A 17,222-nucleotide genomic window follows, 5' to 3' on the forward strand; every position below is an offset into this window, starting at 1 on the left:
ATGAGCTCTGACTGAACCGGCAACGAAGGTGCGTACATTCCCACGCAGGAAACGTAGTGCTCCCAGGATTCCTTTTTACTCGGTTTAATAAGGTAACGAGCCTTAGCACAGAGAGGCTTAAAAGCCCGGACGTCCGTCTGACAGCTATGCCGGCAGCACGAAGAATAGTGGTAGTGATGCTGTTCGAGAGAGGGTCATCTAAGTGCACAGCAGACGTATATAAAGGCCAATTGGCACTGCAGAATGCCCGACGTGAAGGCCCGTCTGCCTGGCGGCGGCAGGGGAATGACAGAATCCCCAGAAAGTGGTCACTGTCACAAAGATCGTCACGGGGAAACCGACACCGGGAAGCCACGAAAGCAGGGGAGCAGATCGTGAGATCGAGAGCAGTAAAGGTACCACGAGCGGCACTAAAGTGGGTAGGGGAACCGCCGTCAAGGGGAGAGAAATCAAAGTCTGCAATATGTAGGTCGGGTAGAAGCCCCCTACCTGATGAAGTGGCACACCACCACAAGGGACGACACGCACTGAAGTTCCCGAGGAGGAGATGCGGGGACGGGAGTTGCTGTATTAAGTAAGACGGTTTGACATAAAGAACTGGGCTACATAGAGGAAGGTAGACACTGCAAACTGTTATTGCCAGAGTCGTCTGCACTCTAACTACTATCAATTACAGGTCGGTACAAAAGGGGCTCCGGCCACTGACGACATCGGCGCGAACCGAAGTGCAGACCACTCCAGACAGTATCCCGGGGCAGGCACGGTTCAGGCAGAACGTCCGATAACTGCGAAACGCCGGAAAGTGGTCGTCACAAAAGTGCCTTTCTCGAAGAATGAGGCAGAATGAAGGGTAGGACGACACGAGGCTTCATATTTGCAGTCGGTGACGATAATATCCAGTGCCGTTCCATCGGATTACAGTGTGGCGAGAGGCCAGGCGAGACATAAGCTAAGGGGAGTTCACACCAGTCTGTCAGTGGTCACCACTGACGAGGATCGAGCGACATCCATAAAAATTGGGCCAGATTCAGAATGAGGAGGAGCAGCAAAGCCCCCTGGGAAGCCTCGTACTTTGACTCGCCTTGCTGCTGCTTCTCCCTCAGCGGGAGCGAAGAAGGAAGTGTTACCGATAAGGAGGAGGAGAAAGCGATGTCAGGATCTGACAGAGAGCGAGTGGCTTCAGGGCCCCTCGGAGCGCGCGTCTTGCGTCCGACCGCGGGTTCCGTCCCGAGGCTGCCATGGAGGGGCGTTCCGAGAGGACCCCATCCCTAGCACGAGCCAGAGAAGAGGACGTCTTCCCTGGCAGAGGAGGGGAAGACGTAACAGAGGCCGAGGTACGAAAGAGATCTACAGAGTAAAGGCTGTCAAACTACTTCCAGGTCTGAAAGTAGCAGAGACAGTCAAGTATCGTTAGTTATTATTTCCCGAATTCTTTTTTCCGGTCAATTGGCAGAACTTACCTTTATAAGGAGAGACAGATCTCGACTCAACTTCACCGAACTTGTCGTCCACAAAGGAAAGGTGTTCGGCGGTGGCAGAAGTCTCACTGTCGGTCCCGTTACAGACCCGAACCGGAAGGCCGGTCCTCCTCCCGGGGGACAGAAAAGGAGGGCACGGCCAGGAAGGCAGAAACGAGAAATGAGACGGAACTGTCGAGGAGAAGGTGCGGCTGCAGAACGGCAGTCGGAGTGTTTGACACATTTTGTGTGACAGACGTCCACCACAGTATCGCCCAGTTCGAACGGGGTCACTGCGTCGGCCACCCGACAGGACAGTTTTCGCCGGGAGTTCCGGTGTCCCGAAAAGGTGGGCAACTGCTCCCAGGCTCGTGTTCACAGTGCAGGTACTGGCAGTGTGATCCCTGTGGTATCAGGCAGCACAGCCAGACAGGTACGTAACAGCCCTACCACACAGACCGGCTACCGAGCTGGCGACCTACTGAGGAGGTGAAAGGGCTACAGTGGGGAGCGAAGGGAATGGGCAAGAGCAGCCCACACCAGAGGCACTTCTACTCGCTCACGCTACAGAATTCAAATTTACAGATGGAGGTCAAACCTGTGAGAGGGATCAAAAAAGGAAAGCCAAAAAGTAAGGGGAAAAGCAACCAACCAAAACTGCAAGATGAAGAAAAGTTACGAGGATAGCCAGGCTGACATAAAGAACACCGAGACAAGTAAAGGAAGGAAGCAAAGCGAAAGGAAGGGAAAGTAAAGCAGCCCGGAAAAAAATAACGACTGCAATAGCTCGGGGACCGGTGCGCGCCACACACGTATCCACGAAAGAGCTGTGGGCAGCCCGGGAGAGGGGATGGAGATGCAAAGACTTTGAAATACTATACACATAATCTAGTATCCTGGAAGTGAGGAGTGCTTATGTAGCACACACAATTTTTATCAAATGCTTTGATGTTTCAGTAGTGTCTATGCTGCACACAGTATTTCATGAATTATTCACAGTGTAAAATGGTATCACAAAGCCAGGGTAATGCCAAAAAGGCACAGAGGGCTTGCTTTTGAGATATGGTATTGCATTTTTTGGTAGGGAAATTGGTATCGTAATCTACAGCACGTGGTCTCGCAGTAGCGTTCTCGCTTCCCGAGCACGGGGTCCCGGGTTCAATTCCCGGCGGGGTCAGGGATTTTCACCTGCCTCGAGATGACTGGGTGTTGTGTCATCTACAATATTGTAAGCGGTATCATATTTTACAGTTATGATGAAAGTAACACAAAAAGGCTGTTTTCATAATAGTATTAACTTTTCAAAAATTGAGTAACTTTAGGAAGTCAAGGGTATAAGAGAAAAAAATCATTTGTCTTCTTATTTTCTGCATCCAAGTTAAAATTTACTGATTGTTGAGTGTTAGTTTTAGTTTTGTTACCCCTAATACATTAATATTAGTATTACAGTTTTGTCTTAGTACAAGTGTTTTTCCTTTAATATTACTAACTAGTACTCATACAAAATTCAACAGCATAATTACATCTAACAAAATCTAAAATATTTTTTTTTTTTGTGAGAAGTAACCTTCTCAAATTTTTTTTCAAGATGCGTCAGTATTTGCTTTTGCCTTAAGGGTTTGCCAAGTATTCTTTTCACTTAACTTCAAATCAGTTAAGAGGTCATTTTGAGCTTTGTTTTTTTTTTTTTTTTTTCTTCAGATTCTGGGAGCCTTTGTTTAACCTGCAATTTTCTTACGAAATATTTCATATATGTGATTAGGGAACATTTGATTCTGGGAGCTGTGTCCACTCACAAAAAAAAATCATCGAGACCATGAGTAGTATGAAGAACCGTCGGACACCACCCTCCAATTCAGAGCACGCCAGACGCCTCTTTTACTAGCCTTCAACTATTCAGACCACAGAAAGCTACCATTTTGTAAACACTTGCATTACTGCACATTCTACTTTTCAAATTTGTTAATATTGTGCATGCCTGATATACTTTTCCTCGCACTGGAATGCAAGCGAAACTCTGAGGGGTGTGTAGCATGCAATAAGCTGTCTGGACCATGTACACACTAAAATTTACAATTTTATCCTTTTTTTTATCTTATTTGAAATGTTTTAAACTCCGACTGTATAATACGTCGTGCTAACACAATTAATTCTTAAAAAACAAATTTCATAAAAGTACTGTACTACAAAAAATATAATTTTTTGTTTATTTAAATACATGTTCATAATTGTTCTATTGCGCTATCAAGTGAATTTCATTTTCTGTACATTATTTTCGATTTGGTGTTTTGACCTTAGTACAACTATATCTTTACTGATGTACTGTGAATGATGTTAACTGGGTGCAAGTGTGTTTTATGCGAGAAGGAAGGAATGAGAAATATAAAGTTTTCTGGAGTTCCGTACAAATGGAACGTATTTCGTGGAGTGAATATTGTAATTTATGGCAGCAAGTGATCTACGACTATCAAAAATGAAAATTACATACGAGTCAGTTTGTCGTCTATGTTCTTTCAAGAAACACACCAATCTATAAGCTATCCAGATCTAGAAGAGAACCTGGCTTCCAGACAGAAGAAATTCAAGCTAGGGATTTATGGAGATCCTCACGAAACAAGATGAGTGTTTTTCTTTAAAACTACCACCAGACTCTGCCGATATTTGATTACTCCAGTTATTACAATTAATGGTCATGCTAGGTGCATTACAAGGGGGGGGGGGGGGAGTGTGTGTGTGTGTGTGTGTGTGTGTGGGGGGGTGGGGGGGGGGGGCGGGGGAAGGAGAGGAGCAGAGAAGGCAAAAGACCCACGAGTGCACCAGCAGATAGTGGCACAGAGTGAGTGTGAAGGGAGGCGAAACTGTAGGGAGGTGACAGGACAGAGGGGGGTGGAAACAGCAGAGCGGAGGGCATGGGTACGGTTACCGTAGGTCGAGGCCAGGAGAATTTCGAGGGTGGAGAACATGTTTTGAGGATAACACCCATCCAAGATAGTGAAGCAGCCACTGAAATGGTACATGTTACGTTTGGCTGCACCTAGTGCTACAGAGTGATCTGCTCTGCTGTCCGCTACAGCAGCGGCCGTCAATTTTGGTGTACGGCCGGTTGGTTGTCGTACCGGTATAAAAAGCCGTGTGACGATTGCAGCAGAGCTGTCGAACGACAACACTGCTTTCACGACCGCTGGCCCAAGAGCCGGACGGGTGGATCGGGCAAGTTTCACACTCCAGTCTCCCACACGGACAAGACTGTTAACGGGTCGAGATTGGGACGGATCGGGATATCGTGGCAGTTGCCCTGAATGTCGACATGTCGTTGTATTATGACACGGACATTCCTCTGTTTGAAAAATAAATGAAGTTTCAGACTCAAACCGACACAACGGGGTTGTTAACGATCTTACTCGCGATAATTACTAGTACAGAAACAGTCGCACTTGCAAAATATCGTTTACTTGAAAGACCATTTTCAGCACGTACGTCAGGCCACCTTCAGATCGACTGCTCCACTTGCCGGAGCTGGTGGCATGCCGAGCAGCCGCGTTCTGTCGAGACGACAACTGCTCTACAATAACTGAGCAGTTATCGCCTCGACAGTACGCAGCTGCTCGGAACGTCGCCAGCTTCGGCCAATGTGCAAAACTCGTCAGTTTAAATAAATGATATTTTGTGTTTGTGACTGTTTCTTTGTCAGAAAATTCCAGTTTCAGAATTTAAATTCTGAAAAATAATCCAACCAAATGCACTGAATCAGCAAATGTCACGGGATAGTGGGGAACAGACGGAACAAGTGTGTCGTACGTGCACCACACTTCCCCTGGACCAGCTGCAGTCGTATGGGAAATCCGAGAATGTCGTCGCGAGCTGACGCCGTCCGAACGGGGTACAGCGGTCAGTACACGACGGGTGAGAATTTAGATTTCGGCAGTGGTGCAGTAATTCAGCTCGACACGTTCCGCCACGTCCACAGAGCGTACCACGGACGACGGGCGAACTGACGGCTGTCCGGCTGCCCTCTACGAGTATGACCGGCAACGTCTGACACAGGCCCTCAGTAGTGACATTTTTACAATAAGAAAAAACTTAGTGTCATACGACTATAATATCATTGGCTTAACTCTCACAATTACACGGGTGTAACACAGGTCAAATCAGATAAATATCTGGTCAACTCACTCAAATACCTGGGTGTAAAACTGCAGATATATGAAACAGAGCGATTACGTAGGTTCTGTCGTGGGTAAGGCAGACACATACCCACTTTGGTTTATCGGTAGAATACCGAGTGATCTGCAGTCAATCTGCAAAGGAGATTTGTAAGCAAGCGACCCATCCTATACCAGACAGGACTGACAGAAGATACCGAAAGTATACAGAGAAGGACAGCACAAATGGCCACAGGTTTGTTTGACCCGTGGGAGAGTGTCACAGAGGAACAGAACAGGAATACTCTCAAAGATATACGTAACTATCTTGAGAAAGTCTATCAACAAAGTTTCAACAACCAGCTTTAAAGCATTACTCTACCGATATACTACAACTCCCTAATTATCACTGACACAGTGATCGTGAGGATAAGATTATAATAATTACTGCACACACAGAGGCATTCCGACAATCTTTATTCCCACACTCCACATGTGAACAGAACAGGAAGAAACCCTAAAGACCAATACTACAGGATGTATCGTCTGCCGTGCACCTCACAGTGGTTTGCACAGTATAAATATAGATGTAGACGGGCAACAGTGTAACGAACCGAGGCACAAATCGACACAGGACACGCTAGACAAACTCCGAGTGGACAACCTGTAGCAATACAGGCTCCGCAGTATATGGGAGCCAGCACCGTGCACAGGTGCCACTGTTAACCGACGTCGTCTGGCACGACAGCTCGTATTTATCACCAGGGACCGACATCGGAACAGTGGCGTAACACGATACGGTCGCACGAATTACAATGTTGCCCGCACCGTTCCCACGGGAGACACTGTGCAGACACATACCACACGAATAGACAGATACCGCCTGCCGTGAAGGTACAGTTTGAAGCTGCGGTGTGTGTGTGTGTTACGGTCCGGATCACATTTTCCCAGTTCCGAATGGCCCACCCAGTTATTCCGGAACCGACTCCAGACGGTCGGCGGTACATCGAGCCACTCCGAGGGCACCTCCACCCGTTTTGCCTTCCAACAGCTGGACAGTACTGCAGTGTTTCGAGATAATGTGTCGCCACATTGCTCCTCTGTTACCGGGGAACACGCACCGAGGGAGGGGGGGTCAAAGACCGGGAGCGAGCCGAGATTTGAACTCGATGTATCGGGGACGTCACAGAACGCGGGCTCACGCCGCGGATCCTGCACCCGGAACACATCGGAACGGACAGCTGCTCTACACACAATTCGACGTCAGCTGCTTCCGGAGGAGTATAGGGGAATCGTAGACTCAGTTCCGCGGTGTCTCACTGCAGTCGCAGGGTCGGAGGCAGCCCCGTGTAATATTAGGTACCTATCCCGTGACAATATTAGATCCCGTGAAATTTTCGAATTTGGTGTATTGTGGGCAAAACGACCGACATAAATAGAGCCACAAATTTGGAAATGGCATCACACTTACCAATAAAAAATCTAACTCTCAATACAAAATTGAGACATTACAATGTGATGATTAAAACTGGGTGCCCTATTCCTCAATGCCTTGCATTAACAAAGCCAAACAATGACAAAGTGGAAGATTTCATTTTATGACCACGTAAACAATATGGATAAAAAGAAGCTGACAAAAAAATTTCACCTTATATGACAACAATAAAAGAAACCAAATTTCACAGTTTGTAGAAGGTAAGAAAGGTATGCAGGATTGGGAATAACTGACAGTGACACGAATTGAAAAAAAGAGCAGTGAGGAGGGACACAGAAGAAAGAAGAAAACAACAGAAAGCAAGAATGAAGAAATGTTGGGAAGGAAAAATTAGTGTCACGAACCATCTGCTGGTTCTCAGTTGACTACATCCAAATACGACAACAACAACAACAATTTTAAGGCACCGAGGTAATTCAGTAACTGCTGAAATGTGGAAAACTGGAAATGCTGGAACAGTCAAGAAGCTACATGGAGTCTTTCAGGAAGTCTGGGAAACAGTAGCTGTATCAAAATATTGGGAAACAGCATTAATTTCTCCAATCTATAGAAAAAGAGGTAAAATTGACACCAACAACTGTAGATGAATTACCATTCTTCCAACAATTTAGAAAATTCTGTCAAAAACATTTCAAAACTGGCTGGAAAACCAACTAGATCAGCAATTAGGAGAGTACCGAGGAGGTTACCCTGTGTAAAACGAATTTCAAATATGAAATTTATCATCAGGTATATAAGAATGAGAGCCAAAATCAATTATATTTCATGTGTAGTCTTCAAAAAATCATGTGAGTCAACCGACAGTGAAATATTGTTCAACTCCTTAAAAGAGTTTGCTGCTCACAACAAATCACTGGCAACCATAAAATACACACAAATAAATACAAAATGAAAAATTATAGTTTTAGGAGAAACCTTAAATATTTTTGAGATGAAAACTGGTCTAAGACAAGGTGGCGGACTGTCCCCATTGCTGTCAAGCTGTGTACCAGAAAAAGTAATCAGGGAATGGAAAAAGAGGACAGAAGAAGAAGAAATTTAAAATATTTTGAATCCACAGACCGGCTCTTTTGCAGATCTTTTCATCTCAGCTGAAACTATAGAAATGCAACAATATAGATAAGTCTACAAAAAACAAGTTAGGCAGATCGATGTAACAGGCAGCTATTTAACGGGCAGCTACTCACAGAGGACCAGTGTGACGTGTAATTATCTCACGGCAGTGAAACTTGGTCAATATTCCAATTTTGGCCACCGGGTGCAAATCTGGCGCTGTGAACGCAAAAAAGACACACGGAATAGTTTCCGTCGGGAAAAGGACATGGGCAGAAAAAGACAAACACGTGAGAAAGGAACAACATTGATTTTATAATTAAGTGCCGCATCCACAATTTGTTCAATACGAGCACAGACGTAGCCAGGAGACGGCGCATCAGCGAAATGACACGTTCAACAGTTGCTCGCAATGATTCCGGTGGAATATAAGCGACGTGTTCCTGTATATTGGCCTTCATTTCTGGTACAGACTGAATGTGTCTCGGGTAAACATGTTCTTTTAGATATCCCCACAGCCAAAAATCACACAAATTCAGATCAGGTCATCTAGCAGGCCACACATCTGGAAAACCTACGGAGATAACACATTTGTGGAAGGCTGCATGAAGCAGATCTGTTACTGGGCGAGTGACACGAGGGGTTGCCCCATCTTTCACAAAAACAAAGGTTTCCACACAGTTGCGCTCTTCCAAAGCACCGTACGAGTTGGTCGATAACATTCAAATTTCACTGTACACCTGTCAGGGTCTCTGGTTTATTCCCTTCAAAGAAGAATGGCCCCAGAATGAAGGTGCTCGTCGATACACCCCACACTGTGAGTGCAATATTTCTTTGCGCACAATATGCGTTTCAACAATAGCCCCAATTTGGCAGTTCTGTGTCTCACTGCACCCTGTAGCGAGAAATGTGCCTCGTCACCCCACAGAATATTTCCTGGACACAGACTGTCAACTTGGACGCTTGACAGAAACTGGAGCAAAAATGCAAAACGTTGCTGCAGATCGTGAGGTTTCTGTTGCTAACCCGTCCGGATCTCATTGCTCGCAACGTGTCCGGTGGAATATAAGCGAGGTGTTCCCGTATATTGGCATTCAGATACGACAACTACAGCCAGTGAAAACACACAACCGGCCTTTGCATACTGTCAGTCACAGGACGTACAATTCTCGTGACACTCAGTAAGAACTAGTACTATCCAGAGCACATGCTGCACTGTCAATTAAAGTGACAGCAATCTCATCAATAACTTCCACCAGGGTAGCATCCCTTCCTCTTCCCAGTGATAAACTGAGCTCACCCGTGTTTTTCGTACATATAAAACAATTTCACTAACTGTGCACAGTCTCCCATCTCGACAGCATTAAGCTTGTCAAATGACAGCGTAGATGTCATCGTCTCATACAATGTACAGTGCCAAACTTGGACATGGTGGCCAAAGCAGAAACTAACTGTTTTTCCAGTATAAATCAGTTATGCACTAACACCTTATAAATCTACAAAGTTTTGCTGCCATACGATAACTATAGCCCACATGTATCTCCATGTGTAGCTGTACACTAATTGCAACCACGCAGTACACGTTTTGAAAAAACAGACTATGTGACAAACGTGAAGGAGGCACCGAAATACGCAGACGCTGGGGCACAGAATTTGAATACGTAGGTGAAATAATGCAATCAAGTGCTTTGGGCAAAGAAGCTAACTTAGCAAGGACAAGGAAAATGGATGCAGCTTTTCAATTAACAAAAAACCTGCGTAAGAAATCTTTATCCATAAATATGCACTGCATTACAACACTCAGACCAGAATGGCTTTGTGCTTTAGAATGCCTGTAGTTTAAATTCAGCTAAATATTTGATTGAAACGGTAAAGAAGGAACGGAAAAAATCCTGGGATCAATGGAAAATGGAAATTAAGAAGTAATGAAACAGTAGGATGAGTATTAGACAGTGAGGAAGAGAACAGTTGTATTCTATGGATATCTAGGACAGCTAGAAAGAAACAGAACAAAAAGAAAATAATTTTTTTGACAGAAACCCAATAACAACAATGAGGTGAACCAAACACATTAATGCAGATCAGAGGGAAATGGAAATAATGGAGGAAAGAGGAAAGTTCAGAGCGAAAGTAAAGATTTCAGGGCTTCCAGGAGAAAACAAGTTACAAGACGGGCACAATGTGGACAGAAGAAAAACTGAAAACCATAGAACAGGAATCAAAAACAACTGGAAAGAAAAAAAAGGAGAAAAGAAACAACACTTAGTTATTCTATGTAGTCCTCAATAGGCCAAACCCATATATCTGTCCTAACAATAAATCTGTAAAATTCTCGGGTCTGTTTGCCCGAACACACTTCTCCAAACATACAAGATTATTTTCATGGGGGTTTCCGCAGGTAACTTGGGGCACATTACAGGCTTTATTTCACCAAAATCAGAGAAAAAGAGATATCCTAATTGAATGTTTTATCCATACAAACATCAAATTTGAAAGTTTTCACAAGTAACCTGGTGGACTGATGTCAATTAAGTTGATTTTAATTTTAATAATCAACAGCCTCAGTTGCACCATTTACCTAGAATTTACCAGGGTTTCAGTCGGGATAATCCAACCTTCTTCAGAATAACAGTAACTACTGTTTGTCCATAGTAGACATCGTCAAGCTAAAATTACAAATCCATAAATTATCGTCAGACTGTAAAACTTATTTAGAACTGCAGCCACTCGTGGTAATTATGGGGGAATTGCAGTAGGAAAAAATTCTTCTTAAGGGGTCATTCCATGTCAAGCCATCCAGGCCTTTGATACTCATTATGTAGTTGTGAATTGAGATTTTGTGTACTGATTTTGTATCTAATATCATGAACCTTTGTTAATTTTTTTTTTCTTTATATACATTCTGTTGGTAGTAATTGCTGAAAATTTGATGCTATACATTACTTCAATGCAAACTGTAAAAACCTGAAAATTGGCTGCAATTTTAAAAAAAAAATTGGTATGCTAGCAGCCCCCCCCCCCCCCCCCCCAGACTAGACACTGCAGCACGGAAGACAACTTCAGACGTGCAGTCGTATCGCCTCCAAATGCCCTCCACGCACAGACTTCTTCCGACAAATGTTTTCCCTCGTATTTTTCCTTCAATGACGAGTCATAATAGCTGGTATCTTTTGTCTCTTATAACATCTCCTCAATATTTAATTTTTCTTTGTTTTACAGTACCAATAGTTCTTTTACATTTTTCATCCTACAATAGACTACTTCGTTTGAAATTTTCATCCCCCAAAACGTCCGTAAGAAACGGCAATACAGACATTTCTAAAGTGTTATATTTTCTTCCTCCAGATATCGATCGACGGGCCAGCTTTCACATCGACAGAAAAATCGAGAACTAGTAGCGACAAATCATTTACGTGTTCAGTTGCAGACAGAGACCCGATCTTACAAAAGGTTTCTTCGTGCTACTAAATTGGCTACTGGCTTTTTATACTCCAGACTTTATCTCTTTCCTGCAGTCACGCTGCTCGTCCATCTCAGGGCCAGAGAACATCGTGGACAATACCTGTCATACCTTAGTTCCCCGTACTGACGAGGTTGCCCGGACTCTTCTCCCAGGTAAGACTACAATTTAGGTCTCAGACAGGTCAAACTCGCCCCACACTGCCATACTAAATTATCTGTTACGTGTCGTACTGCAGGTAGACTATTTGTGACAACAGTTTCACCCGCATACTCAGTAAATCGTTAACTGTTAAGCTTACGACTCGAACCGAACTACTGTAGCTGTATCTTCATCCATTCGACCTAAATTGTGTCTCATGTTACAATTGACCAACTTTGTTTCTATTTGGAGGTGCGGTCTAAGACTTTTCTCTCGTCCCGAATTTCGAGTCTCAAATTCCAGGTGCGGCTCAGATTCGGAAAATCTTTTTTTTCCTCGATTTCGAGTCTCATTTTTCAGGTACGGCTTAGATTCGAGTGCAGCTCAGTTTCGAGTAAATACGGTAAACATTACACAGGTAGATCGAGTAAACTAATTAAGAGGTGCAACTGCGGAGGAAAGACCTGAGGAAGGGATCGGTCAGTAGGACACATCCCGAAGCACCGAGGGACCATCAATTCGTTAACAGAAGGAGGTCAGAAATATACCACTCCGCTATTCAGGACCCGGCACCGACCTCTCGGCGGAAACTGCTACCGACACCTGGGAATGACAGACAGGAGGGGTCCCAGACTCGGGAACATGCGAGAAGAGGAGAGGGAGAACTGACCCTTCTCCGGTGAGGGCGCAGCAGGACTGGATCTGCCACTGGTGGTGCTTGATGGAGGTGAGGTCGAGCAGGCGGGAGATCTCGGCTGCCGACATCGAGCCGCGCAGGTCCTGCTTGTTGGCGTACACCAGCACCGCTGCCTTCGACAGCTCCTCGTGCTGCAGCATACGGCACAGTTCCTGGCGGCACACGCCGATGCGCTCCCGGTCCGTCGAGTCCACCACCAGGATCACGAACTGAAACCAAACGTGCACTAGTCTGTCACGGCTGCGACTGAGGTGGACGTAATTTATGCCGACCGAATAAAAATGCCAAACTGTAATTACAAAAATTTGATCGACATAGAAATGTTACACAGTCAGTATTACAAATATTAAAAAGAGCCGTCGTATTTATTGAAGGCAACTATTTACTGTCACAAGAATTTATTTCACTGACATTGTCTCAACTTTTCTTTCTGAACAACATTTACAATTCCAGAAAATAAACTAACTTTACATATAACTGTAAAGTACAATTTTGTCATTTTCTGGAAGGCTGCACAAATTTATAGATCTTCACTGACTTCCTAGTTCTTTTTCTCATAAATTATTCCTTTATTTTGACCAGACGAGTCAGCAAATTGACAAGATTCTTTCCGTGCATGCAGTGTTGGCAGGACAAGAAACAAGGACCTAACAAAGAACTTGTATAAATGGTTTAGTGTTTTGAATAAATTAATCATACAGATTTAAATTGAAATATTTACCATATTTTATAGACTGTACGACATTCTATTTCTTCGAAAAACTGCCTCCAAAATTCGGGTGCTTCTCATACTCTAAATTAATAAAAAAAATGCCAGACAGTTTGATTTGAAATTTCCACCAGTCTTAAAAATGGCCATATATTCGATGCCACAGGAAATCTCTCTCTATCTGGCAACACTGGATTCGACTGGCAGCAGCAGTGCACCGATGCAGACAGACAGACATAAGTTGCGTGGATTCACGAGCTCGCTAACACTGTCTCCCTCCTGGCTCACCGCCACAAACCCTGCACACTGTTTTGCCTACCGATGTGTCACTGCAGTCTACAGTGACAGTGAACTCTAATAGAAAGTGAAGTGTGTTATCGATGACAGTACAATATTTTTATTAGTAACTAATTTCGTAATGGAAAAAAATGAAAGATTGTGTGATGCGGATTATAAATTGAAAGAGGAAAATGGAAACAGAGCAACCGAGTGGCACTTTGGCCCTCTAGCAACAGCAGAAACTATTCGTGACTGGCGCACAAGTAAAGAAGAACTGAAAAAAATGAAAACTAAATGTGTAAATAGGAGACTGAATGCAAAATGGCCAAAACTACAAGTTGACTTATTGAAATGGATTCGAGGATACTGTCAAAATGGCATTAGAGTTAATACAAAAATGATTCGAGCGCATACTCTTAAGTTAGAGCTACAGTGAAACTTAACAGAGGTTAAGAGTGAAGTTTGTTGATGCTACAGGTTTATGAAGCATCACAGACTCGGCATACGAATCAAAACCAAAATATCTCAGAAAATGCCACAAGAGTATGAAGACAAAATATTATATTTCCTTCACTTTATTATTCAACACTGAAAGAAAACTACTGTGGAACTAAGCCAAACAGCGAATTATGGACAAAACTTCTGACATTTGCTGTGCCGAGTAACAGAACTGTTGCCATGAAAGGTGCTAAAACTGTAACTATAAAAAACAAGTGGACATGAAAAAATACACTACACTGTTGTCCTTTCATGTTGTGCTGGCAGCACTAAACTTAATCCAATGATCAGTTTCAAGCGCAAAACAAGGCCAAAATCTTCTGAAATTCAATCCGGTGACAGTGTTCACGTACATGACAAGGGTTCGACGGATGAGGTGTGTACAAAATTACGTATTAGCGAAGTGTCGGAGAGAAGGAAAGGTGCTTTATTCGAGAAGAGTTCTCTTCTTTTGTTGGATAAGTTTAGAAGTCATTTGAAAAATTCTTTGTAAGAGAAACAGACAGGGAAGTACAGAGCCTGCTGTTATTTTGGGAAGACTTACTTCAGAACTGCAACCTCTCGATGTCTCGATAAATAAACCATGTAAAGGGCATGTATACGAGTGAGGAATGGAACAAATGGATGACTGATGAAACCGATCATGAATTCACGCCAAAGGAAGCTTTAAAATGACCTACAATCTAAGAAGTGTGTCAGTGGATAAAACAGTAAATGGTCTGGAATGAGAGAAGACATTGTTACATCCTTCAAGCAGTGTGGCATAAGTAATGCTCTCTATGGCAGTGAAGTCAGTCATATATATATAGAGGACGACGACGAAGAAGGGGGTGAGGATGAGGAGGAAGAAGAAGAAGAAGAAGAAGAAGAGTTCAGATGACAATTTCAAGAGATTTTAAAGAGCGGTTTACTTTTATAACGAAAGAATTGTTTTAGTGTGGCTTTGCAACCTAACAATAAAAATGGTAAGGCTTATTTTAAAAAAAAACTTGCTTAAAAATTAACATGCATATTTTAGTCTGTCTAGTCTAACAGGCCGTAAAATACAGCCATTGTCAATCTAGACGGAGTGGAGGAAAAAGGGGGGGGGGGGGGGGGGGCAAAAAACCCATGCAAACCCAATTTCACCCACCAGATGCTTTCTAAAAGCATTTGTCCCAATGCCGTCTGCAACACTTTTATTCTGTCATGCAGACAGTACACTTTGAAGTGAGGCACAACGTTTCCACACAATTCTTACCTTACAGTGCTCAAGAAGGAAACAGGACAAACGAATGGGTCATGGTAGATAGCACTTAACTGCTAGTCCACGAAAGGTGTGGTTCTGAGTTACTGAATGTTATATGTTTGTTTAAATTTGTGCATTGCAAATAACAAAGTACAGGGCTATTACAAATGATTGAAACGATTTCATAAATTCACTGTATCTCCATTCATTGACATATGGTCACGACACACTACAGATACGTAGAAAAACTCAAAGTTTTGTTCGGCTGAAGCCACACTTCAGGTTTCTGCTGCCAGAGCGCAGTGAGACAAAATGGCGACAGGAGCTGAGAAAGCGTATGTCGTGCTTGAAATGCACTCACAGTCAGTCAGTCTTAACAGTGTAACGACACTTCGGGACGAAGTTCAACAAAGATCCACCAACTGCTAACTCCATTTGGCGATGGTATGCGCAGTTTAAAGCTTCTGGATGCCTCTGTAAGGGGAAATCGACGGGTTAGCCTGCAGTGAGCGAAGAAACAGTTGAACGCATGCGGGCAAGTTCCACGCGTAGCCTGCGGAAGTCGACGAATAAAGCAAGCGGGGAGCTAAACGTACCGCAGTCGATGGTTTGGAAAATCTTACGGAAAAGGCTAAAGCAGAAGCCTTACCGTTTACACTTGCTACAAGCCCTGACACCCGATGACAAAGTCAAATGCTTTGAATTTTCGGTGCGGCTGCAACAGCTCGTGGAAGAGGATGCGTTCAGTGCGAAACTTGTTTTCCGTGATGAAGCAACATTTTTTCTTAATGGTGAAGTGAACAGACACAATGTGCGAATCTGGGAGGTAGAGAATCATCACACATTCGTCCAGCAAATTCGCAATTCACCAAAAGTTAACGTGTTTTGTGCAATCTCACGGTTTAAAGTTTACGGCCCCTTTTTCTTCTGCGAAAAAAACATTACAGGACATGTGTATCTGAACACACTGGAAAATTGGCTCATATCACAACTGGAGACCGACAGCGCCGACTTCATCTTTCAACAGGATGGTGCTCCACCGCACTTCCATCATGATGTTCGGCATTTCTTAAACAGGAGATTGGAAAACCGATGGATTGGTCGTGGTGGAGATCATGATCGGCAATTCATGTCATGGCCTCCACGCTCTCCCGACTTAACCCCATGCGATTTCTTCCCGGGGGCTTATGTGAAAGATTCAGTGTTTAAACCTCCTCTACCAAGAAACATATCAGAACTGCAAGCTCGCATCAACGATGCTTTCGAACTCATTGATGGGGACATGCTGCGCCGAGTGTGGGAGGATTGATGTCTGCTGAATCACTAAAGGGGCACGTATCAAAACATTTGTTAATGCCTACAAAAACTTTGAGTTTTTGTATGTGTGTGCAAAGCATTGTGAAAATATCTCAAATAATAAAGTTATTGTAGAGCTGTGAAATCGCTTGAACCATTTGTAATAACCCTGTACTTATCTGAAACTTTTTCTATAAACTGTTGCACTTTTTTTTAGGTATGTGATCTGCCACATGGGTAAAAAAGTCAATAAAGCCTAGAATTTTTTTTACTTGTAGCACTGTCCCCAAATTGTAGGTTACGCACTGTCATAATCAAAATGTACCCAGAAAAATACTGACAGCAAATATCTTACATCAGAGCATAGTGTAACAGAAATGCTAAATACAAGGAAAAAGCTATTACAAAACCATTCATAAATTCACTACATCAATTGTTCTGTAGTGATTGGATTAATCTACCAATTGTTTCCAAATTCGTGATTGAATATGAGAGAATTAAATTGTCATAAAACTCAATTCAATATGCATAAAACACTCAGGGAAAAACTGAGGTATTGTTAAGTGTAATCATAACACTAATACATGATTTGGTCCATATTATTATCTTGTTGACTTTAAGGTGGGAGTAATTGCCTGTCTACCTCTATTTCGTAATGACACGTTTAAAAAGTCTGTATTCACTTAATGTCTGATCTTCATTGACATTCTCACCTGCTTCCTACTTCGCTTTCTGTATTGGGTGGTGGTGGTGGAGGATACGTCGGT

The 17,222-nt window shown here is 43.4% G+C and overlaps 1 protein-coding gene across 1 annotated transcript in view; it reads right to left on the minus strand.

The window, feature by feature from the left end:
* The window catches only part of LOC126295281 (ADP-ribosylation factor-like protein 5B), a 40,031-nt gene that overhangs the window by 13,314 nt on the left and 9,495 nt on the right, over window positions 1-17,222 (minus strand). Inside the window, exon 3 of the mRNA XM_049987710.1 lies at window positions 12,419-12,654. Coding sequence (XP_049843667.1) covers window positions 12,419-12,654 — 236 coding nt within the window. The remainder of the gene's footprint in view (window positions 1-12,418; window positions 12,655-17,222) is intronic.

The sequence above is a fragment of the Schistocerca gregaria genome, chromosome 11 (assembly GCF_023897955.1).
Source record: "Schistocerca gregaria isolate iqSchGreg1 chromosome 11, iqSchGreg1.2, whole genome shotgun sequence".
Taxonomy (NCBI): Eukaryota; Metazoa; Arthropoda; class Insecta; order Orthoptera; family Acrididae; genus Schistocerca; species Schistocerca gregaria.